At 42.7% G+C, this 24,449-nt stretch overlaps 1 protein-coding gene across 2 annotated transcripts in view; it reads right to left on the bottom strand.

Moving 5' to 3' along the window:
• Positions 1 to 24,449, bottom strand: part of PLCH1 (phospholipase C eta 1) — a 222,213-nt gene that overhangs the window by 22,401 nt on the left and 175,363 nt on the right. For both annotated transcript variants that reach the window (XM_088447686.1, XM_088447685.1), the window contains exons 16-17: positions 3,586 to 3,765; positions 1,383 to 1,490 (exon numbers count right to left, since the gene is read on the bottom strand). In XM_088447686.1, the coding sequence (XP_088303812.1) occupies positions 1,383 to 1,490; positions 3,586 to 3,765 (288 nt within the window). The remainder of the gene's footprint in view (positions 1 to 1,382; positions 1,491 to 3,585; positions 3,766 to 24,449) is intronic.

Genomic DNA, 24,449 nt, shown 5'->3' with positions numbered 1-24,449 from the left:
TAATTTTTATAAATGTGATGTCGTCCAAATCCATCCAGTGGAAGGCCCAGTACAGGCTCCCTGGGTCAAAGTTCTACCTAGTGCACTCCGCAGTGAGGTCCGACTGGGACCCCAACCACTCCATTAGACATCTCAGACCAAATGCTACCCTTCTGTGAAGTTTTCGTCCAAATCCATCAGGTGGAAGGCTCAGAACAGGCTCCTTGGGTCAAAGTTCTGCCCAGCATACACCAACAGGAGGTCCGACCGGCACCCTAACCCCCCTAAAACCTGGCCAGGATTCCACTGGACCATCTCATGTTGGTTTCATCCCAAATGGTGCAGGGGTGTATCTTCAAGTTATTAAATTTTATTTTGTGATGTCATCCAAATCCATCCAGTGGAAGGCCCAGAACAGGCTCCCTGGGTCAAAGTCCTGCCTGGGGCACTCCCCGTGAAGTTCGACTGGGACCCCAACCACTCCATTAGACATCCCAGACCAATTGCCATCACTCTGTGAATTTTTCATCGATGAATCCAGTGGAAGGTCCAGAACAGGCTCCCCAGATTAAAGTTCTGCCCAGCGTACAACAAAGGATGGACCAACCGGGACCTTAACCCTATAATATGTCTTCTGGAATCCACTGTTACCACTCTGTGAAGTTTTCATCCAAATCCATCCAGTAGAAGGCTCAGAACAGGCTCCCTGGGTCAAAGTTCTGCCCAGTGTACTCCAACAGGACCCTAACCCCCATAAAACCTGGCCAGGATCCATTAGCAGGGCCGGCTCTTGGGGTGTTCAACCAGTGCGGTTGAATAGGGGTGCCACCCCATAGAGGGCGCACCCCTCCCCAACATCCCGAGTACTGTCCTACTGTTCCACCCGTGGGCCGAAGTGGCCCACGGGTGGTTAAGTCAGGAGGTTGGGGACCCCCACTGCCGCAGCTGTGCGGGACCCGGAGTAAGTGAATGGATGCTGCGCGCATGCGCGTGGCATCCATTCTGTACCGAGAGAGGGCTGGGGGAAGCCCAGCTAGTGACGAAGTGCTGGGCTTACCCCCAGCCTGACGTTATTTGGAGATGTGCCATGCAGGCATGCCTCAAAATATCGTCACTTAGGGGCATGGTCTATGGTAATTAGGCCATGCCCCCATTTCCTTTGCCGCGCGCGAGTATTGGACGCTATTGACTGAGCCAGCACAGGGTGAGCCAACCTCTGGAGCCGGCCCTGCGCATTAGTTTTATCCCAATCAGTGCAGGGGTGTACGAATGCATAACCGGACATACAAACAAACAGACCAATTAATTTTATATATAAGATATATAAATACTATTACCATTAACAGTAGGAATAGATGTACATTTATAAATTTTTGCATCTACCAATTAAAAGAGTGTAATACCTTTGCACATCTGCTGAGGCTTAAGGACATATCCACAATCGCCATTCACCTTGAATTTTGCACGATTTAATTCCATCATGCGTCCTTCTGTCTGGTAGTTGAGTGCCACTGTAGACATTGAAAAAAGTTGTGAGAACAGATATCTGAGAACCTTAGAGTAACGTATGTGCAGTGACTTTGCTATCCTGTAGCCCTGTGCTCTCTACAAGACAAACAGAAAAGAATCTTCCTATGTGATCCTCATCAATACATTCGGTTTGTCACACTCAGTTACTCCTAGACACTAGTGGGTGCAAATTGCATATTGCAATATTAAAGCCCCTCTTCCAGGGCCATCTCTTCCAATGGGCTTGCTGGGCAGATGCCCAAGGGCCCGGGGCTTGTAGGGGCCCACCAACCTGCCCCCCTGCAGCCGCGGCCAGTTGGTAAATTTGTGATATTTTTATTAGACGGCCGCCGGTGCTCTGTATTCCGGTCCAACCTCCCCCACCCCATGACGAGTAATCACCTCAGTCCCAGTTTCACTTCATCTGCCAGCTTCAGAGCAGTCAGACAGAGGGCCTGATTCAGACCCGGTTGCAACCGGGTCGATGGTGGCCCAGAGCGCATGCGCACGACGGAGCCGGCTCCGTCGTGTGCATGCGCGAGACCCGGATAGCGACGGGCAATCCGTCGCTCCGGGTCTCGCACCAAAGGGGGCGTGCTGTCGATGTTGAGTGACAGCATGCCCCCTTTGGTGGGCGGGTCGGGGGGGTGGGTGCCCATGGGAACGCCTACCGTTTGGGGGCGTCCCCACTGACATCACAAGTGATGTCAGTGTGAGAACTTTCGGCTCTATTTGAGCCGAAAGCTCTCTGGGGCTTGCGACCACGAGACCCTACCACAAGGGTCTCGTCGCAAGCCTGATGGTCGCGATGGTCTTGACCATCGCGACCATCATCCTGGCTGCTCGCATTAGCTGTGGGTGGCAACCCACAGCAATGCGAGTGGCCAGGAGGCTGCTCCATTAAAAAAAAAAGGACGCCCTGATTCAGAGCAAGAGCTCTGTCAGAGAGTACGGCTCTAAATCAGGGCCAGAGTCTCTCTGCATGTGTGGGAGGTCTGATGGGCATGCAGGAGGGTTTACTTTTATTGACCACCTACATTGGGTGGTTAGGGGCCCCAGTGCATTGCTTTGCCCAGGGCCCACACTGCTGTTAAGACAACCCTGCTCTCTTTTGTCTTACTCATATCATTCTAATGACTGTTTCCTAAATGTTCTTAAGATCATTCCCTGTGTTCATAATTAAGCTAGTAAACCAAAAAAGACATAACTTCTACACTAAGTAATTAGATTGATCATAGTGACCAGAAACATGTATCTGTGACCTCTGCTATCTTGTCTTTGTACTGTATATTAAATCTGTCATTGCCACTGAGGGACTTTTGTGCAGTGACCAAAGAAAAATGTATTTTAAGCCTTCCACTTATCAAAAATCTATATAGAGCTAAGCAAATAGGTTTACTTAGGAACTACAAAATATGCCAGTTTCCAAAACATTTCTGCTTACACAATTTCCCCTCTAGTGTCCGTTTTGAGCGCAGACGGAGCACATCCACCTTCCAGTTCTTGGTAGGGCTTTGTGGAACCATTAGCAGGTCTACGGGTTGGACTGAAAATTAACATTTATGTGTTTTCCTAAAATTTTGTGTACCCTCCTTTGTATTTATTATGTTTCACTTTTGTGTGTTTTGAAATTGTATATTACGTTTGTCAAAATGAACCTAGAAAAGCACTTTCCGGTGTAGTGTAGTGTGTCTGGAAGCTGTAAAAGACATCACATCCGAAGTCTAGAATTGGTTTAAAGAGCCTCCAAGGAAAAACATACAGGAGAATCCTGGCAGCATCTATTGCTTTACAGAGTGGACCAAAATCATTTTTCTCCTACACCCATTACATCAAATTTTAACCATCTCAGCCCACAAATCGAAATCTTATTTATGTATGTGCATTCATGCTTCTATGCCACACAAAGAAGAAATGCACCAATTCAACTTCACAGGATGTTGCCAATTTCACATCCAATATTCAGGTGTACAGTAATAAGCTTAGTTATTTTAAACAATGCCAGAAAAACACCATGTTCCTATTTTATCATGTTATAATATATACTTAGTGGATAGTATTTAGTGAATAGTACTTTAAACTTATATTGATGCACACCTAGCTGGATCCCAGCATTCCAGTATGGTACCGGGTTAAAGTTACTGGAGTCTATCCTGTATGCTGATGGATAGATCCTGGTGAGCTGCTTCTGGTTGTATAACATGAACTGTTCTGACTTCTGTTGAACCACTTGATGAGCTTTGGTCTCACTGAATGACAACACATTTCCTGTGGACCCTGAAATGCAACCAAGAGCAGAATTAGAAAATAATTTTTCAAGCAAAGAGGAAGTGCAGCTGATTTCTGCCAAGGGTACATATGTGACATGGGTACATACTACATATTAATAACAGACATGTGGCCTTCTTCACTAACATACTTGGACAGCGTTTAAAGAGAAAATAATTGAAACGGAAGCTTGATGTTTCCATTGTTGGTTTTCTTATATTCACAAAATTAATAATAATAAAGTCTAAAGTTCCATGTTATAATAGGGTTACATTTACATCATAAATAGTTTTTTGGAGAAAAAACTAGTGAAAAGTGAGGAGAAGCTTCCAAGACAAAATGGTAATGTTCATGTCACTTCTGTCGCAGAAGCACAATGTCATTAAAGCAGGTAATAAACATATAAGCATAACTTCTATGTAAACTCCTTCTACTAAGCCAACTTCACAGTCTACATCTCCAAGATTCTCTTGTCCCAACCATCGATGACAGGCAAACCTTGATTTATTGTGCAGAAAGTTTTAATACTTGAAAACGACAAAAATCTGATCTATGTTTAATGACCCTTTACTTTTGCTTGAGCATTTTCCATACACTAAAAATGTCTTGTTCATTCTCCGTATGGTTGGTGTCACTTGGCTACAGATTGCTTAAGCTTTTGATATCATATACTGTACAATTAGGCCATGATATATATATGTATATATATATATATATATATATATATACATACATACATACATACAATGAAGGTAGCACTATTGAAAATTAATCACTGTCTGTATAATAAGTGAGAATGGAATATCAAATTTGAAATACATAAAAAAAAATGTAATGCGTTACCACGTATATGTGGCAATTAATTAACTAATTTTACGTATATTTACTGTCATGAATTTATGAGGTCCGGTCAAACTGTGGCTGTTCACTACTTCCTGCGCTAGCCTTAGACGTAAAAGTAATTGTTTTGGACCAAAGGTGATTACTTCAGTTTTCTCCATTTTATTTTGCATTTTTCATTGCTTCTGTATGTTGTATAACCCTTTCATAACATTTGCCATTTGAATTTGTTTCTGTAAAGCGTTGTTCTTATTTTTTATTGTTAACAAATTGTACACATAACGGTATATTAGTCTTTCTTATCGCTATAGAACACTAGTCTATGAGAAGTAGACCATTGATACTATTTGCAACTTTATATCAGTACGGCTATCAGAATGATTACCGTAATTATGTAGACAAACAGATGCAGAATTACACAATATCTATCATTAAGGAAGTGGTTCCCAAACTATGCACCGTGGCACCCTGGGGTGCCTCGGGACACTTGCAGGGGCGCCTCAGGTTGGTTGTCCAGCACCAAATCAAATTATTTATGGTCAATGTAATGTAAATATGTGGACAAACAGAAGCGATAACCTGTCCACCACCACATAGCAGGTAAGCACAATTTACTTCACTTTACTACATTTTTTTCAGAATTTCTCAATAACAAACTTTTGGCTTAGAGGTGCCGTGAAAACAATGCTGTTACTCTAGGGTGCCGTGATTCAAAAAAGGTTGGGAATCACTGCATTAAGGCATAGGTTAGTAGTGTATATACAAAAGAGCGCGCTCATTCAATTCAGTGAGTATTAAGCAGCAATGAAATTACTCAAATTTGATAACTTGTATATACTCTATTTGACTAAAAACACATTTACTAACAGGGGCTGGCTGGCAACTTTTGGCCTGGGGGGCAGACACACAAGTACGTGGCCCAGTTTCTCCACCAGCGCATTGCAATGGAGAAAAGACACATGATAATAGCCTCTGTAAGTAAGGTGTGCCTAATGTGGGTTGCTTTAAATAGTCAATGAAATATATGCTATATTGTTATGTCAAAGAGCTATAAATAAATACAACGATCAGTCCCATCCCAAACCAGAAACTAGAAGGGGAAGATAGGGAGGAGAGAGTATTATGTGGGTAACTTAGGATGAGAGCTGGAAGGCCTCATTACGGACATAACCATAAATATACTATTGCTGTGTAACTCAGCTCAATAGAGATCATCCAGGAGAGACTATTCCATTCATGCTCAGGAACTGACTTATTGATAAGAAGCTATTAATACATAATGGGGGAGATTCTGAGTCGCATGTAAAGTGGCTGTACTTGTGGGCATACTCGTTAGCCTGATTTATCACTTTATGCTAATGCGCGTATCCATTCTGCTAATGCGGGAGTTCATGCGTGTGCAAACGTAAACACGTGCCGCCCATAGACTGTACGCCATCATTAGTATCTGCACTTCCCTTCCCCGTACACACAACTCAGAGTCGCACTGATATTGCTCTCACGTCAGCATGGTTCTGTGCCATCACTTTGCCACCGTCTCCCCGAAATGGCCTATTTCACGGAAAGACAGTTCCAGCCGCATTGCGCCAGACTCAGAATAGGACGGATATATGCAAAAATGTGTAAATTTCTCTGCAGTTTGATCCTTGCAACTCAGAATCAGCTCCAATTTCAGTATTTCAGTCATTTTTCAATTTGAAATGCTGTTGTTAGAGATTCCAGGAATGTTTTTTTAATGTTAGCAATATTTATTGATAGCCACAAACGCAAAGTAGAAATCAGAACATCAAAAGTAACCAGTTCATGTGGGGGCATGAGCAAACAAGGAAGAGGGCAATGGGTATTTTTCTTTTTTTAAATATTATGCATACAAATATTTCTGATACTGTATGTTGTAATTACGAAATCGGTATGTATTACCGCCGGACCTAAGCCCGGCGGATGAAATTCCGACTAAGGTGAGTAAGTCCCCTAACCCTCCCCTCTCCCCCCTTAACCTTCCCTTAGGGGTTCCTAGCTCTAACCTCCCCCCGGTAGTGCCTGACCCTAACCCCCTCTTCCCCTAGCCTAACCCTAACTTTCCCTGGGGGGGGGGGGGAGTGCCTAACTGTAAGTCCCCCCGGGAGTCCCTAAACCTAACCATTCCCCCCCCCTCCACAGCTATGAGCTCCCGATGCCCGGTTTACCTACGTTCGGTATGTCGGGCATCAGGATTTCGGCGTGGGGCTAATGATAGGCATCAGTATCATTAGTCCCATGCCGGGCTTTACATGTCGGGAAGCCGGCGGTCAAAATTCCTGACTACTTCCCATAATTAAAATGTGTTATTACTGTTATTAAATAAAAATATATACAATTTATTTGAGTTGATTCATTTCTACAATTACTCTCTGAATTGGATGAGCGCTCTCTTTTTATATACTATTCTAACTATAACCTGTCCTATCTAGGAGCAGCTATCCAATTTAGATTTGTATACTATTGTATGATACCTTAAATAATTATACACTATTAACAATAAGTATTAATTCCAGTGAATCTTCGTCTGGAGAATACGTTGCTGGTTTCAGCACACCACAAAATGTCGGCAGCACACCTGCTTTTTATACGCACTTCCCAGTCACTGTTCCCAAACGCTTGCAGTCTGTCAATCAAACTGTGCCGCAATGCGACCGGTGTCACAAGACCATCATGACACAAGCGCAGTGTACGGCTCAGGTGCATGCACAGACCTCAAAACATCAGCCAGTTGTGACAGAACCTACCCCACCTCTGAATCATGCCCCATGGCCCTAAGCACACTTCAAAAAGCACCCAGCAATGGTTCAAAGCAAGATTCTGGATGGTTCAGAGGTGACCAGTTATGAGTTTCCATGGAAGATCTGTGGAGAGTTACGATAACAGCAGTCTGGAGAAGCCACAATCTGGAAGTACTGGAACAGTTAGCATAACAAGAGTGCACTAACCTGCCTAGAGAACATGCAGAACATGCAACCATGGTTGATTGCACAGTGCAAACAAACATAAGGTCTAAAGGTGCGACCATTTTATAATTGCCATTTCTTTTCATTTTATTATGTAAAAGGATAGACAGTATTAAATGCTGGATAAAAAAATATAGGTTCTATAGGAGTAACAGAGAAAGAATTATAGAGATGAAATACTGTTGTTCAATTCAACTTACATTTAGATGAAATTGTGAGTTGATTGAAGAAAGTGCAGGGGCGCCATTATTTATGGCCACGACTGTAGGTACGTTTTCCATTTATATGTCATTTATGCTGAGTAGAGACAGATAAATGTGTGCGGGGCTCAATTCAGTTTAATGACTACATGAAAAGTAGGTTTCTCATGCACTTTTCATGCAATGAAATGGTTTCCAGCTGAAAAGTGCATTAATGCTATGTTGTGCTGAGAATTTAGTTGAAACGATACTGTAACTGCTTAGCTGAGGAAAAGCAGATGTTACTATGTGTGTGTGCATTTCATATGTGAGGACCTCAGTGACCTGAAAAAGATTAGAAAATCTGATACTCTAATAGAGAATACCTAGTGAGACAACACATGGGCCTATGACATGAAATCTATTGTACCGACATATTCATATTCTTGTTATTCCCCTTTGTACCATTAGTAACATGTAATAATGTATATTTTTTTAAAAAGTGATACAGAAAATTAGATGTCACTAAATAGCTGTAATCACTCTATTAGCATCTGCAAGTATACAAAGCAGAAGGTGACCTGATTACATTAAATGTGCGTATTACGCTAATGCATCTACTCAGTACAGGAAAACTAAGTTGTCAAAGGAAATCAGAGTATGATAGGTCATGCTGCTATTTTACTTACAGCAATGCAGCCAGGTAATAGTGCTACTTGTCTGCCTCATTGTATAGGAGCACTATACTAAAAATAACATTGTAAAAGGATCATTCTACAGTGTGTTGTGTGATGCTTTGTTGTAACTTTATTGCTTGGTAAAGTGAAACAAGTTTCATCCATGTTCCATGGTTATTTAGTCACTCTCTTAGGGCTATATTTATTTAAGTGTGGGTTTTTAGAATCAGATTCCAGCTATTATCTTCTAGAAGGTGGTAGATAAATGATAAGTAGAGTCTGATTGGTTGTTATGGGCAACAACTCCATTTCTAAAAACCCGTACTTTAGTAATATACCCCTTAGGCCGCAATTCAATTAAATGCGATGTTGAATAGCCCTGGGAGGGAGCTCCCAGAGCTATTCAATTCAGCACGCTGTTAAGTCGGAGAATGCTGGTTCTCGCGACTTAACCTGGGTGCTTAGTCGTGAGAACCGGCATTCTCTGACTAAAGTGACGGCTGCGCAGCTGTTAGCATAATAGCTGCATGGCTGTCACTTTTGTCGAATTTCTCCTCGCATCTCAGGAGGGTGTGAGAAGAAATCCTTTAGACTGACCAAACATTGTGTTGAATTGAATAGCTTCGGGAGCTTCCTCCCGGGGCTATTCAAAATTGCATTGAATTGAATCGCCCCCATAAAGTCAATGGCTCATCCACTCTTTACAGTTTACCTGGACCATTGTTCCAGCTTCCACTTCTGTTAATAAATATAAGCTTTTCTGCATTCTCATATACCATAGGATTATTTCTACATTTAAAGGAAAACAAACCAGCCTCGATTCTACAGCATGTAGTGTCCCTCAGTGTACTGAATGGTCTACAGTCTGTGTGCTAGAAGGTATCATTAAGGGTGTGGTAAGAAATGTTGACAATCAGAAAGTTGACATGATCTGAATGTCAACATGTCAATGGCCTGCATAGTGTTTTTAGCATATTTCAAAACTAAGCTCAGTCTAACCCTAACCGCAGCCTAAAGGTGCGTATCTACTACACGAGAGTGGAACGACTGTATGATTACAACATTGTAATCGTTCTTCATTCTGGGCAGTGGATAATGTGCCCACACTGAATGATATGTGGTTCAGTGCAGGCACCCTCCCTCATCCCCGCACATGCACAACCTGTCAATATCGGCAGGTTGGCTTGCATGTTCAAGCGATGACAAATGTTGACAATGACCAGCGGGGGCACACATTGCTGGTCGTTGCCAGAATATTCACTGCACGATTAATGAACGATAACAATGTCGTAATCGTTCAATCGCTCATTTTTATCATGTAGTGGATACTCGCATAACTCTACCATGGACTGTTGACATTCACAATGTCGACATTATGCCCATGTCAAATTTGTGAATGTGGACATGATGACTACAATACCATAGTTAAAGCTTACATACTGTATAAATACTACAGCTATACAGCCTCAATTGGACCAAAATTGCTATATGCATTCAGCGTGAACTGGATCTCATAGCTTCAGATATACTATGTATATAATGTATTAGATGTTGCAATATGGACTCTTCCAGGTTTCTTCTGTATAATAATTATAACCTTTGCTCAGTGCATTATAGCTGCACCAGAACCAAATGACGCTCACTTATTTATTATGTACACTAGGAAGAGTAATGAAATATTGAGTAGATATCTGGGGCTGTACACTTTGAAAGTAAGAATGGGAAGTGTATATTTTTTATTTCCTTTCCAGCAATTCCTTATATAAAGAAGAAATAAAAATGATCTAATATGATACTAAAAGTGGTGGATCAAGAAATGAATAACTTGTCCCTAAATAAACTTGCCCATCACAATGATGTAGTAAAATAAGTTATAAACCATCTCCATATATGAAGGGTTAAAAACAACTTCCAATGACGTCTGATGCTTGTAACCTCATTTAAGGCCTGATTCAGAGGTAATGGTTGGGTACGGGATGCCGGCGCTTGGGATCCCGCCGCTGGCATCCCGGCAGCGTTACTATACCGACACCTGACGGTCAGTATCCTAACCCTCCCCTTCTTCCTACGTCTAACCCTCCCTCCCCGATGCCTGACCCTAACCTCCCCCCTAGTGCAGTCGGGATGCCAGTGCCGAGATTCTGGGAGCCGGAATCCCCGCGGTCAGGATTATGATCGCATCCCAGAGGTAGAAATGGTTGCTGTTGCAGTGGCGGTAATATGCAAATGCGAGTTTCAGCCTTGTACATTAATCTGCGCCAGACAGTGGGTACTTAATTACAACGGTGGTTCCAAAGACTCCACCATCGGCTCACCATTGTGTTCCCCATCGACGCTTGCACAAGGGCCTCGTTCTGAAACTGCTGCTAGCATGGCTTCTGTTGCTGAGGCCCTGTGCTTGTGGACACATTTGCGTTCACTGACACGCCCGTGACCAGAGGCGTAGCTACCATGGGTGCAGGGGGTGCGGTTGTTATGGGGCCCGCAGCACCTCCGGGAGCCCGCCTCTCCCTGTACCAGCAGCAGTGAGAAAGGTGACTGCTGATCCCTTCTGCAAACTGCTTCTTAGTCACAGGCACACTTCAGTAAAAAGATGGTAGGAAACAGCGCAAGAGATATTGGGGGTCATTCAGACCCACTCGCGAGCGGCAGTACGCTCGCAAGTGGGTCGATGGTCCCCACTGCGCATGCGCACGACGGAGGGAGCTCCGTCGTGCGCATGCGCAAGACCCGGCGAGCGAAGGACTTTCCATCGCTCCGGGTCTCGCACCAAAGGGGGCATGCTGTGAACGCCTTCCGTCTGAAGCTGGCCCCACTGATAGAGCCAAAATCACTCCTGGCCTTGCGGCTGGGAAACCCGACAGCAGGGTTTCCCTCGCAAGTCCGATGGTCGCGATGGTCAAGACCATCACGACCATCTTTTTGCACGCTCGTATATGCTGTGGGTGGTGACCCACAGCTATACGAGCGTCCAGGAGGACGCTCCATATTAATGGAGGAGGGCCCTGATTCAGAGCGAGCGCTCTGGTCAGAGCGTCCGGCTCTGAATCAGGGCCATTGTGTGTCTATAGAAGCACTGCACGTAGTGACATCAATAATAAGAAATGATTCACATTGCATAAACCAAAGCAACAAATGTATAGTATTCATAGGATTCTATGTAAATAAAATCTAGTTAACGAACCGATATAAATATGTGGGTATTCGATGAAGCCTGTGACTAGGTAGCAGTTGCTGCACGGATCATCAGTGCTGTGAGCCCCTTGTTATCCCCCGTCTCCACATCCCTCCTCTTATACCACTCTGACACTGGGGTGTGGCTGTGCTGAAAAATGGCCACGCCTCCTTCCAGCATCCGTAAAGAGAGATGGAGCACTGGACACTCAGGAGGTTAGTGGGATGTGGAAGGTGTGTGTGTTATAGGTTGAAGCCAGTGGGAGAAGCCTGATGATCCGACTTATGGGGACCCGTGGAAATTTTGCTATGGTACCCCACAGGTCGAGCTATGCCCCTGCCCAGTACAGTCCCATAACATTCCCGTGAGATGCCCTTTTTCTATGTTCACTTCAAGCCACCTCCCAGGAATGCACTTGGTCTTGCGCCACCAGTTCTAATGCCAGCGATTCAGTACGCAACAAGCGCGTCTCTGCGTACACCTGTTTAAGCTTTTACGCGCATGCACTACAGCAAATAATCTCTCAACTGCGCAAATATTACCATTGCGTGAACCTCTGAATCATGCCCATAGGAGCTGTATTTACTAATAAATTCTGCCTCAATATATTTAAGTATTATAAACATAATCCAAGGAACATTTCTTCACACACATAATAAGTATTTCCCATAAGCTACAGTATGCATGGATAGCTACATGTTTGGACTTTAATGCATAGGCTATTGAACACATTTCTGACATGCATTCTACTGACCATACCTATGACAGATCACGTATAGAGAACAAATGCTTTCAGATCAATCACGTGTGTTCTTTAATGCCTCATACTCTCACATAACACAGTGGACAACAAGTTCAGTGTGAGCTCTGTCCATGCCATGTAGTGTTCAAGCCATTTACATTTTGGTTAGATGGGCAATCGCTTTTAAAATAATAATTATATGAGGGATCAATTTTAGCATAAATGAGATTAATGGATGAATTGTATTGAATCACACAATTGCTGCTTATACCCTGTAGGCTACTCCGCATACATCAGGAGTTTATAAATCCAGCACTGCCCCTGTTCCTTTCCCTTAGCATTTGTTTTGTAATTAAGAGGTTGACTATGAAAGATTATGAGTGATTTCTATACAAGTGCACATTGTTACATTTAGGTATTTACAAATGTTCACGGTTACATTGTGCTCCACTAGCTCAACATATCTTTGTCTGGAAGAGAAATTGCTTTTGTGCAAGCCTGTTTAGTACCGCTGCCTTCTAGTATGATATAAAAAACTCGGCATTTGTGTTGCTTAGAAAGATAAAGCTGAATTGTTTGGATCTATGTCAGCAAAACATGCAATTATGATAAAAGCTCAAATCGCAGACCACAACAACGGCAAAGCTTCTTTTGTATCCACAGAAAACACTTTAAATCCATATCAATCTACTCAAATGTAAATAAAATACTAGAAATTAACACAGCCAATTTTAGCATAGAAAAGAAATCAGAGTAGACAAGCAGTGCTGACCTCTGTAGTCCACAAAATGCTAAAATAATGCTAACGGAAATATATTTTTGTTAACAGAAACTGTGGCCCTGATTCAGAGCCGGACGCTCTGACAGAGCGCTCGCTCTGAATCAGGGCCGTCCCTCTGAATTTAAGAGCGGCCTCCTGGCCGCTCGCATAGCTGTGGGTTACCACCCACAGCTATAGCGAGCGACCAAAAAGATGGTCACGATTGTAGCGCATGGAGGATAGATGTTCACAGCGCTTCACTTTTTCCACATTTTGTTATGTTACAGCCTTTTTCCAAAATGGAGTAAATTTATTTTTATCCTCAAAATTCTACACACAATGACAACGTGTAAAAAGTTTTTTTGAGATTGCAAATTTAATTTAAAAAAAAACCTAAGAAATTACATGTACATACCGTAAGTATTCACAGCCTTTGCTCAATACTTTGTTGATGCATCTGTGGCAGCAATTACAGCCTCAAGTCTTTTTGAATATGATGCCACAAGCGTGGCACACCTATCTTTGGCCAGTTTCACCCATTCTTATTTGCAGCACCTCTCAAGCTCCATCAGGTTGGATGAGAAGCATCGGTGCACAGTCATTTTCAGATCTCTCCAGAGATGTTCAATCAGATTCAAGGCTGGACCACTCATGGACATTCACAGAGTTGTCCTAAAGCCACTCCTTTGATATCTTGGCTGTGTGCTTAGGGTCGTTGTCCTGCTGAAAGATGAACCGTCGCCCCAGTCTGAGTCAAGAGCGGTTTTCATCCAGGATATCTCTGTACATTGCTGCATACATCTTTCCCTCTATCCTGACTAGTCTCCCAGTTCCTGCCACTGAAAAACATCCACACAGCATGACACTGCCACCACCATGCTTCACTGTAGGGATGGTATTGGCCTGGTGATGAGCGGTGCCTGGTTTCTTCCAAACATAATGCCTGGCATTCACACCAAAGAGTTCAACATTTGTCTCATCAGACCAGAGAATTTTGTTTCTCATGGTCGGAGAGTCATTCAGGTGCATTTTGGCAAACTCCAGGCAGGCTGCATTGTGCTTTATACTAAGGAGTGGCTTCCGTATAGCCACTCTACTATACAGGCCTGATTGGTGGATTGCTGCAGAGATGATTCTGCTTCTGGAAGGTTCTCCTCTCTCCACAGAGGAATGCTGTAGCTCTGACAGAGTGACCATCGGATTCTAGGTCACCTCCCTGACTAGGGCCCTTCTCCCCCGATTGCTCAGTTTAGAAGGCCGGCCAACTCTAGGAAGAGTCCTGGTGGTTCCGAACTTCTTCCATTTTTGGATGCTGTAGGCCGCTGTGCTTATTGGGATCTTCAAAGCAGCAGATATTTTTCTGTACCCTTCCCCAGATTTGTGCCTCGAGACAATCCTGTCTCGGAGATCTACAGACAATTCTGGACTTCTTCAGGAGGAGAAGTCCAGCTCTAACCTCATTAAGGACGAAACGCGTTGAGGACTGTGGGTGTACCCCTAGACTCTGAGACCAGCTACCATCAGATAAGCTTGTATGAATTTTCATTAATTTTGGAGTATTTAACCAGCGGCTTTTGGGTACATAAGAGGACCAACCTGGTGAAACCTGAAAAAGGACTCATAAACAAATGCTTATTGTTCTGGGTGATTACGGTACGCATGCCATTTTCTGAGAGAGTGTACTAAATTTTTCACTTAATACTACACTATATAGGCGCTTGTTCTCACCTTTTGTTTTATATATATATATATATATATATATATAGTGAAGTTGTCAAGGGGGGATCTATGGCCCTCATTCAGAGCCGCTCGTTAGCGGCAGTACGCTCGTTCCGAGCGATGTTTGCACATCTGCGCATGCGTACGGTTTTTAGTACGCATGCGCGAACCAGTCAGTGCGGCCGAAAATCGTTTGTACGCTATATAGCGAGTGCCTGCTATTTTGAGTGACAGAATGAGGCGTATGTGGGTGGTAACAGGGGATGGTGCTTGAAAATGGGGAGTGGAGATCCGAACGCAGGCGTGCTTAAAGGTCAAAACGGGCGTTTTATGGGTGTGTATATTTAAAACAGCAGCGTCATTGACCACGTCACTGGGTTATTTTAGAGCCAGAACTGCTCGCAAATTTGTGGTAGCAAACACCAACCACAAGAATAGCGAGCAGTTCATACGCTGGTCGATGTACTCGATTAATCTAATAAATAGCGGACATGACGTAGGATGCGAGCGGCCAGGGGGCGTTTTTAACAAATAAACGAGCGTATGTTTTGCTCGCTCGTTCAGACTTAGAGGTGTGAACAGACTACAATGTGCGTACGGATCATTTGAATAGCCACCCCTTGTTTTTAAACGAACGACCGCAAATAGCGAACGGCTCTGAATGAGGGCCTATATGCCCTAAGTTCCTAAATTCTGTTTTGTAGACAGTTAGCTAATTAGCTACCTTGATTGCTAGACCATATGTGAGAGGCTGAAAAAAGGTGGGTCAGTTTTCTAGTCTGTCTCTCACTGCCTGTGGAGCAGGTTGAGGTCTGCAGGCAAAGGGGGGAGCAAGAGAGAGAGAATAGAGAAAGAGAGAGAGAGAACCATAGCTTGTGATTCTAGATGCTGTGCTAAATTCTGTTTTGTGAATTGGACACTAGGTCCTTCCACCTAGTGTCCAGAGAGGGAATTGTATGTTACAGCCGGACAGGTTAGGATTTGTTTTTATGTTTTGTTTATTTTGTGCTCTCAAATAAAACTTGCTGTGGCTACTTGTACCAAGGTCCTGGGCTGGTATTATGCTGATTGGCTGCTGCATGCAGGGTGTGGCCGCTTTCCCAGGAAACGGTACTCCTTAACCAGATATTGCGACAATATACATACACATACAGCGGGTAAAATAAGTATTGAACACATCAACATTTTTCTCAGTAAATATATTTGTAATGGGGCTAAAGTAATGAAATTTTCACCAAATGTCAGCAACAACCCATGCAATCCACACATGCAAAGAAATGAAACCACAGATGTCCATAAATTAAGTTATGTGTAATACTGTAATATGAAATGACACAGGTAAAAAGTATTGAACAAGCTTACTAAAATTTATTTAATAGTTCGTACAAATGCCTTTGTTGATAATGCCAGATTCAAGATGCCTCCTGTATGGAGAAACTAGTCGCATGCATTGCTCAGGTGTGATTTTGGCCTATTCTTCCACACAAACAGTCTTCAAATCTTGAAGGTTCCGTGGGCCTCTTCTATGAACTCTGATCTTTAGTTATCTCCATAGATTTTCAATTGGATTCAAGTCAAGTGATTGGCTGGGCCAATCTAGCAGCTTTATTTTCTTTCTCTGTAACCAATTGAGAGTGTCCTTTGCTGTATGTTTGGGATCATTGCTGAAATGTCCACCCTCGTTTCATCTTCAGCATCCTGGTAGATGGCAGCAGATTTTTATGAAGAATGTCTTGGTACATTTTTCCATTAATTCTTCCTTCAATTACATGAAGTATGCCAGTACTGTATGCTGAAAAACAGCCCCACACCATGATGTTCCCACCTCCAAACTTCACTGTTGGTATGGTGTTTTGGGTTGATGTGCAGTGCCATTTCTCCTCCAAACATGGTGTGTATTATGGCATCCAAAGAGTTCAATTTTGGTCTCATCTGACCAGACTATGGCCCTCATTCAGAGTCGGTCTTAAGATGCAAGCGGTCTCTCTGCATGAGGGCGGCCGCTTGCATCTTGAAGTGCGGCATTCCTGGTCGCTAGCTAAGCTGTCTGTTACCACCCACAGCTTAGCGACCGACCAGGGTGATGGTCACGATGGTCTTGACCATCGGGGCTTGCGACGAGACCCTAAGGTTGGGTCTCGGCAAGCGCAAGCCCCAGGGACATCCCTGCTCTGATCGAGCACGAAGCTCCCCACTGACATCATTGCTGATGTCAGTGGGGCCACCCCCAAATGGCAAATGTTCCGTCAGGACCACCTCCGTTTGTCCGGCCACCCCCCGTGCCCACCTCCCAAACGGGGTGAGCTGTCATTCAACATCGACAGCTCGCTCCCTTTGGTGCGAAACCCGTAGCAATGGAGCGCCCGTCGCTACCCAGGTCTCGCACATACGCACGTCGGAGCCAGCTCCGACGTGCGCATGCTCAGTGGGTCAACATCGACCCAGTTGCGAGCGCTCAGCGCTTGCGACCGGGTCTGAATGAGACCCTATATTCTACCAGTATTTCACAGGCTTTTCCAAATGTTGTGCAGGAAACTTTAAATGAGCTTCAACATGCTTTTTCTTCAGCAATGGAGTCTTCTGTGGTGAGCGTGCATACAGGCCATGGCGGTTGAGTGCATTACTTATTGATTTCTTTGAAACAATTGTACCTGCTAATTCCAGGTCTTTCTGAAGCTCTCCACAAGTGGTCCTTGGCTCTTGGACAACTCTTCTGATAATTCTTTTCACTCCTCTGTCAGAAATCTTGCGAGGAGCACCTGGTCGTGGCCAGTTTATGGTGAAATGATGTTCTTTCCACTTCAGGTTTATGGCCCCAAAAGTGCTCACTGGAACATTCAGAAGTTAAGAAATCCTTCTGTAACCAATGCCATCAGTATGTTTTGCAACAATTAGGTTGCAAAGGTCTTGAGAGAGCTCTTTGCTTTTACCTATCATGAGATGTTTCTTGTGTGACACCTTGGTAATGAGACAGCTTTTTATAGAAACTGAACCAGCTTATATTATTGCATTGACAAGGGGCAGGATTGCTTTCTAATTACTGATAGATTTCAGCTAGTGTCTTGGCTTTCCATGCCTTTTTGCACATCCCTTTCTTCATGTGTTCAATACTTTTTCCCTGTGTCATTTCGCATTATTACACATAACTTAATTTATGGACATCTATGGTTTGATTTCTTTGCATGTGTGGATTGCATGGGTTGTTGCTGACATTTGGTGAAAATATCATTACAATAACCCCATTACAAATATATTTACTGAGAAAAATGTTGATGTGTTCAATACTTATTTTACCCGCTGTATATACGCATTTTCCTCTCTAGTTGCTGTGCCAGTTACACCACCAGCAATATAAATACCCTTTGGTACTGAATAAACCCCCAAATCACTTACTTGAACACATTATTCCACTTCCCAACTTTCAACATGTCTTTAAATCGCATATCTGTACACAGATATTTTTTACTTTATTAAACTTTATTAACACTAACAAATATTTTTACTACGAATAATCACTTTTGAATTAATGCAAATTTATTGTTTAATGGCAGCCATGTTTTTGTAGCCTCCACGGAGACAATTGTTTATTTATTGGATATTGAATGTGATTGGTGGAACTTGATAGATTGACTCCCAACAAAAAAGTGGGGCAGGGACTTATGTGAATGGCAAATATTCTCTGTAAAGTGCTGCAGAATATGTGTGCACTATATATATATATATATAAAACTGGTAATAAATAAATGATAAATCCTTCGTGAGTTAATATAAATGTATTGTTTAATGGCAGCCATGTTTTTACAGCCTACAAGTAGACAACAGTTTGTTAATTGGACATTAAATGTGATTGATGGTTTGCCCTTTATAAGCACTATGGAGCAGTATCAGCCACATTACTGCTGAAGTTGTGGCAACAATGAAATGCCTTGGTAGAGTAGTTTCGCTTGGCTGGACTCTTGTGGAGGACTCTGCACCCACTTGGAGCTTACACTTGTGGAAAGGGTGAGGTTGGGCTGCTGATATCTATTCTGATCCCCATGAGAGGTCTTGTTATATGCAAATGAATCATTGATTTTATGTAAGGGTTTTTCAGCCCTATGTTTATTACTACATTAATTGTACACTATGACTGGCCTTTTTTGATGCATTTTTGGTGAAAGGGTGTTGTTCCAGGCCCAAATACTTCAAGAAAAAGTTTGAACTCACCTAAGTTGGACCATAAGGATACCATATGTTTTAAAGTTTTATATTCCATTGTAGTAGAAAATACTATGCTATTAGCAACCTCTCTGTCAGCGTATGTGTATTTAATGGCCAATAAAGGCCAAGGGCTAAATGTAATAGGGTGCAGAGTTCTGACATCAGTGAGTCCTGTGCGAGACTGCCCAATGTTTTAAAGCAGTAGTCATTTAACAGGCAAAATCAACCTGGTTTTGCCTGTTAAATGACTACTACTTGAAAAAAATGGCCAGACTCACCGATGTCAGAACTCCGCACCCCATTACATTTACCCCCAAGGCTTATTTATGTCATTTAGTGAAGGCCACCCACAAACTAGGGGCCGTCACTGTGTTTGTGCCCTCTCCATTACTACAATGTAATTTATATATCTAATCATGTAAAATCAAACAATTGATGTTTGGATGTGGGCTTATAATGATGTGCACAGGAGCGTTCGTCCCACAGTTAGTCACAAATGAACTGATCTGTCCAACTCCTCCATGTAGAAAATGCATATTTTTGCAGGGACACAGTATAATTAATGATGTTATATACTTATTGAACTGGTACCTATGTTATATACTTATGTCACTTATTGAACTGGTGCCTATCTACCAACAGCATGTGGTATGTGCAGAACACACTCCAGAATATTACACGTACCCATAAAGCACATGAACAATGGACATAATCTATTACTTTCTGTACTGACATTCACCATTATACAGTGACACTGTAATATTCACCATGACCTGCTTATGTAATGTTCATAGTACAGTTCTATTACCCTTTATATTGCACAGACAGAGAATACTACAGCTACCTGTAGACACAATCAAAAAACAGTGCAGTTGAATTTCAATTCATCTTTATAAATGTAAATGAGTACAGTATATTAGATAACAAAAGTTTCTTGGGTAACAGATTAAGGGCTCTATTTACTAAGCAGTGTTAGGAGACAGAGTGAAAAGTCATAAGAAAGTGATAAGGTGCCAGCCAATCAGCTCCCAACTGTCATCTCACAAGCTGTGTTTGAAAAATGACAGTTGGGAGCTGATTGGTTGGCACTTTATCACTTTCTTATTACTTTTCACTCTGTCTCCTAACACTGCTTAGTAAATAGACCCCTAAGGCCCCCATTTACTAACGAGTTTTATCACCAACACGAGTGATAACTGTCACTGTGTATGATAAATGGTGCTCCAGCCAATCAGCTCCCAACTGTCATTTTTCTAACAGCTGACAGTTGGGAGCTGATTGGCTGGAGCACCATTTATCATAAACAGTGACATTTATTATTCATTTTGGTGATAAAACGCATTAGTAAATGGGGATCTATATTTGGATATGTTAGGAATTCATTCATATATATTTATATTAGGGATGTGCAGGCTCGGTTTTACTTGGATTTACTCGGTTCTTATCGCCACTTTACCGCAAATTCGGATTTATTATATTGGCTACCCAAAACACATGATAGGCGATAGCCAATAAAATGCCGTTTAAAGATCCGAGTAAATCCGAGTAAAACCGAACCCGCTCACCCCTAAAATATATATATATATATATATATATATATAACAAAATCTACTCTTACACCGAAGTGAAGTACAGTAGCTGCCCACAGTGCTGAAATAGCAAAGTGAGAGCCTATCAGAGCTAGCAATGTGCCCTGTTGCTTAGCAACAACCTAGAGAGTGGAGGGAGCTAGTGACAGGAGCCGGACCACGTCTGAGGTAGACAGGGGGCCTGATTCAGATTTGGGAATAGAGTAAGAAAAAGAAAGTAACTGTGCATCTAGGTAAAACCAAACGTACTTGGTAAAACCATGCTGCACTGCAGGTGGGGTAGATTTAACATGTGGAGAGAAACTTAGATTTGGGAGGGGTGTGTCGAAACTGAAATCTCAATTCCAGTTTAAAAATAAAGCTGTCCAGCTTTTGTAGGCTACATGCAAAAGCAGCCAGTATTTACCCCACATGCACTCCTTGCATTGCAAGATGGTTTGCCCAGGTACATAGTTACTTGTTCTAGCTATTTGCCCTGATGCAGTCACAGTAGCCAGGAAGGAGTCAGGAGAGACATAGATATCAAAAATGGGTACTTGTGTACTTTACGGACTCATTGCAGAGAGAACCGATTGAATGTTTTGAATGGTACTTGTGTACTTTACATACACAACGTACCGAAAGTTGTCCCCAACTAAAGAAGAAAGTTGTCTCCTCGCGGGCTCGGTGGCTCGCGTTATATTCCCCCTCTATGCCCACTTCGATGGTAGGGAATGACGCTGGACACTGGCTGATGACGTCGGGGTCCTCTTTGTGAAGGGGATTTAGACATTACCATGATTAAAAATAATAACCAGTGTAGGACACTTGGGTTCTCTCTGCAATGAGTCCGTAAAGGACACAAGAACCCAAAAATGTAATAAAAAAACAACCATCAGAACACTATGCTGCTGATAATGCTTATAGTAGCTGCAATACAAATCTCTCATCCATGATCCTCCTGCCCTTCCAAGTACATCCAAGTGGCCTGGCTCCAGCCAGCTGCAGGGCAGCAGCAGTGGGGGTTGTGGTGACACTGGTGAGATGCAGGGGGCAGGAGTGAGATGCAGAAGGCTGTGGTGAGATGCAGGGGACTGTGATGACATGGAGCATGTTGTTATCTCAAAAGGGGGCTATGGCAAAATTAAATGCTGTTGTGCGAAGCCGGAGCGGGTTGCTAGTTAATAATAAGTGAAAAAAGTGACATGAATACTGTATATATATATAATAGGCGTTCCTGTTTATAGCACATACCATAACCACTGCTCACCCAGATGAGGTTACAGTACACTGGTGTGACTTGGTTGCACTGAGCCTTTACGCCTATCCAGCATAAACACAGCACTGAATGCAGGTAAATGATACCACCCCCCCCCCCCCACCCCCCCAACCAGCCATACATCAGACTCAATATACACTTGTGAGGTTTTCTAAAGTGATTCATATTTAGAAATGTTACCAATTTACAGGAGTAGCAATTATTCAACTGTGGATGCTCAATTTCCTACCCATCCATACCAGGCTGCCCATGTACTGTACACTGTATTATTGGGTATGTAGGCATGTGTGCAGAAAATGCCTAGAGAGGGGGACCTGCAGCACGTGGAGTACATCCCAACTGACAATTATTTTTAACTAGAGGGTACACACAGTCCTGTCTGATGGGGAAAGCACCAAAATATATGTACCCAGAAGACAAACATCTTTATAACATGCAATTTAATTCAGAATGCTCAACAATTCAGTCTACCAATTTGTGCAGTTATTTTGTTGGGTATACAATTCATAATGCCAATCTCTTTGGTCTTTAATGACCAGCAACAGATGACTAGATATTAGTATAAACCAGTGGTGGCGAACCCTGGCACTCCAGCTGCTGTGGGACTACATATCCCGGCATACATTGCCAGAGTTTTGCTATTAGGGAATGCTAAAACTGTGACTGGGCATGCTGGGATATGTAGTCTCACAGCAGCTGGAGTGCCAGGGTTCGCCACCACTGGTCTAAACTATATATGCCCAGGCAGAACACATGGAGAATTTGGTATATAAATACACAAATACATAGAGAACACATTCATCTACATCCATGTATCTCATAGCCCATTAAGTGGAAAAATATAAATACATAAACCAGACACATAATTACTGGATAGTTATAAAGAAGATGTGTGGCTCTAACTGCTCCGTATGTGCACTAGCAAGTAGCTGATAAATAAAATACTGATAAATGTGTCATTTGCATTCTTTCCCAAATAATGAAATAATGGTTTGCATTGACAGTGATGGCTTTAAACTAACACTGTTGACAACCTTGTAGGAAAACATTATACCCATCATTAAAGAGGAATTATCATTAAATATAACAAAAGCTTATCTCACAGCACAGAGCTGGCACAATTATGAGCTACGACTGTGAAACTGCAGCTTTTGTATCAGAATGTCAGTGTACTGCTACTTCATAAGCACAGAGAGAAGCGTTTGCATTCTTCCAGCATAGATAAACATGACACATATATCATTGTGAGCAATTTCCAGCACCTACGTTATATCAGCAACATTAGTGGCTGTAGACAGTAAGCTCATTTGTACAGAGCCTTCAATATTTGTGAGGACACCAAAGTGCTATCTATGAAAGATGTGGTTTACATACAGGTCTTAATAAAGTGTATATATAACACACCATTATGTGTGCCTCTATGTGCATCTGTTTTACTTATATTTAGCTTTCATTTATTTATTTACACTTACATTTTATTATCTTGAGTGGATACGTTAACATGCAATTAATAGGCATACGTCTCAGTGACATATAAGCCTATGTTAGAGCATGTATACACATTCTCTAATACTAGGTGTACTGCAAACCAGCAAAACCAATCCACAACATGTATTTGCCACACTATTTTTTTTTGGCTAATAAGTCACTTCAGAAAATGATAAGTCATCGTTGTATTACACAAATAAATATTAGGAAAATATGGAATTATTTGGGAGACAAAATCTGCATAAGAGACAAGCTGGAGTTCGTCCTGGTGCTCAGCCAACCACTGGCCCCAGCAGGGTTTTCCTACTGATCTGTCAATTCAATCATGGCTGCTGCAAACACGTTATGTATGGGCGATGTGCAGTAGGCACAAATCCCATACATACAGTAGGCGTATATCGTGCATTTTCATGCGCACCTGTTTGGGGCTGAGAGGTAAAAAGTACAAAGTTGGGGCAATGTAGGGAGCCGTTGCCTGTGTCACAGCAGCACATCACACATACATAGCTTCTAATTGGTTTACCCTCTAAAGGCACACATCCACTAGCCGATTTCTATGAGCGATTGCACGATAACGATATCGTTATCGTTCAATCGCTCATGAATTGTGCATTAATGGGCCACATTAATATCGGAAACGACCAGCGATGCGCCATCCCACTGGTCGTTTCAGACATCAATCATCGGCCGAACATGCTGAACAACCTGATGATAACATCAGGTTCAGCATGTTAGGGGATGATTGATGTGCCTACACTGAACGATTGCTCCTTCAGTGTGGGCACAGCACAGACTGTCAAACGTCTGCACTATTACAATGTCATAATCGGTCAGTCATTTTTTGGTCTGCTAGTGGATGTGTGCCTTTAGGGGTAAATTCAATTAGACGCAAAAAGTCGTGGCCGGCGAAATGCATTCGCCGCTGCAATCTTTTCGCCTCATTCACCTGGGTGGACGCAAAGTTTACGCGTATTTTCACAATGCGCGCACCCACTTTTCGCCCTATGGAATTCCAAAACAGGTGAAAACGCATGTGTGTGAATGCAGCACATGGCGAAACTAGCGAAAAGGACAGCTTATTT

This window comes from Taudactylus pleione, unplaced genomic scaffold (genome assembly GCF_031769625.1).
Source record: "Taudactylus pleione unplaced genomic scaffold, aTauple2 ptg000436l, whole genome shotgun sequence".
In the NCBI taxonomy this organism is placed as follows: domain Eukaryota; kingdom Metazoa; phylum Chordata; class Amphibia; order Anura; family Myobatrachidae; genus Taudactylus; species Taudactylus pleione.
The sequence above is the reverse complement of the archived record's forward strand: the minus strand, read 5'-3'. Positions and strand labels throughout refer to the sequence as shown.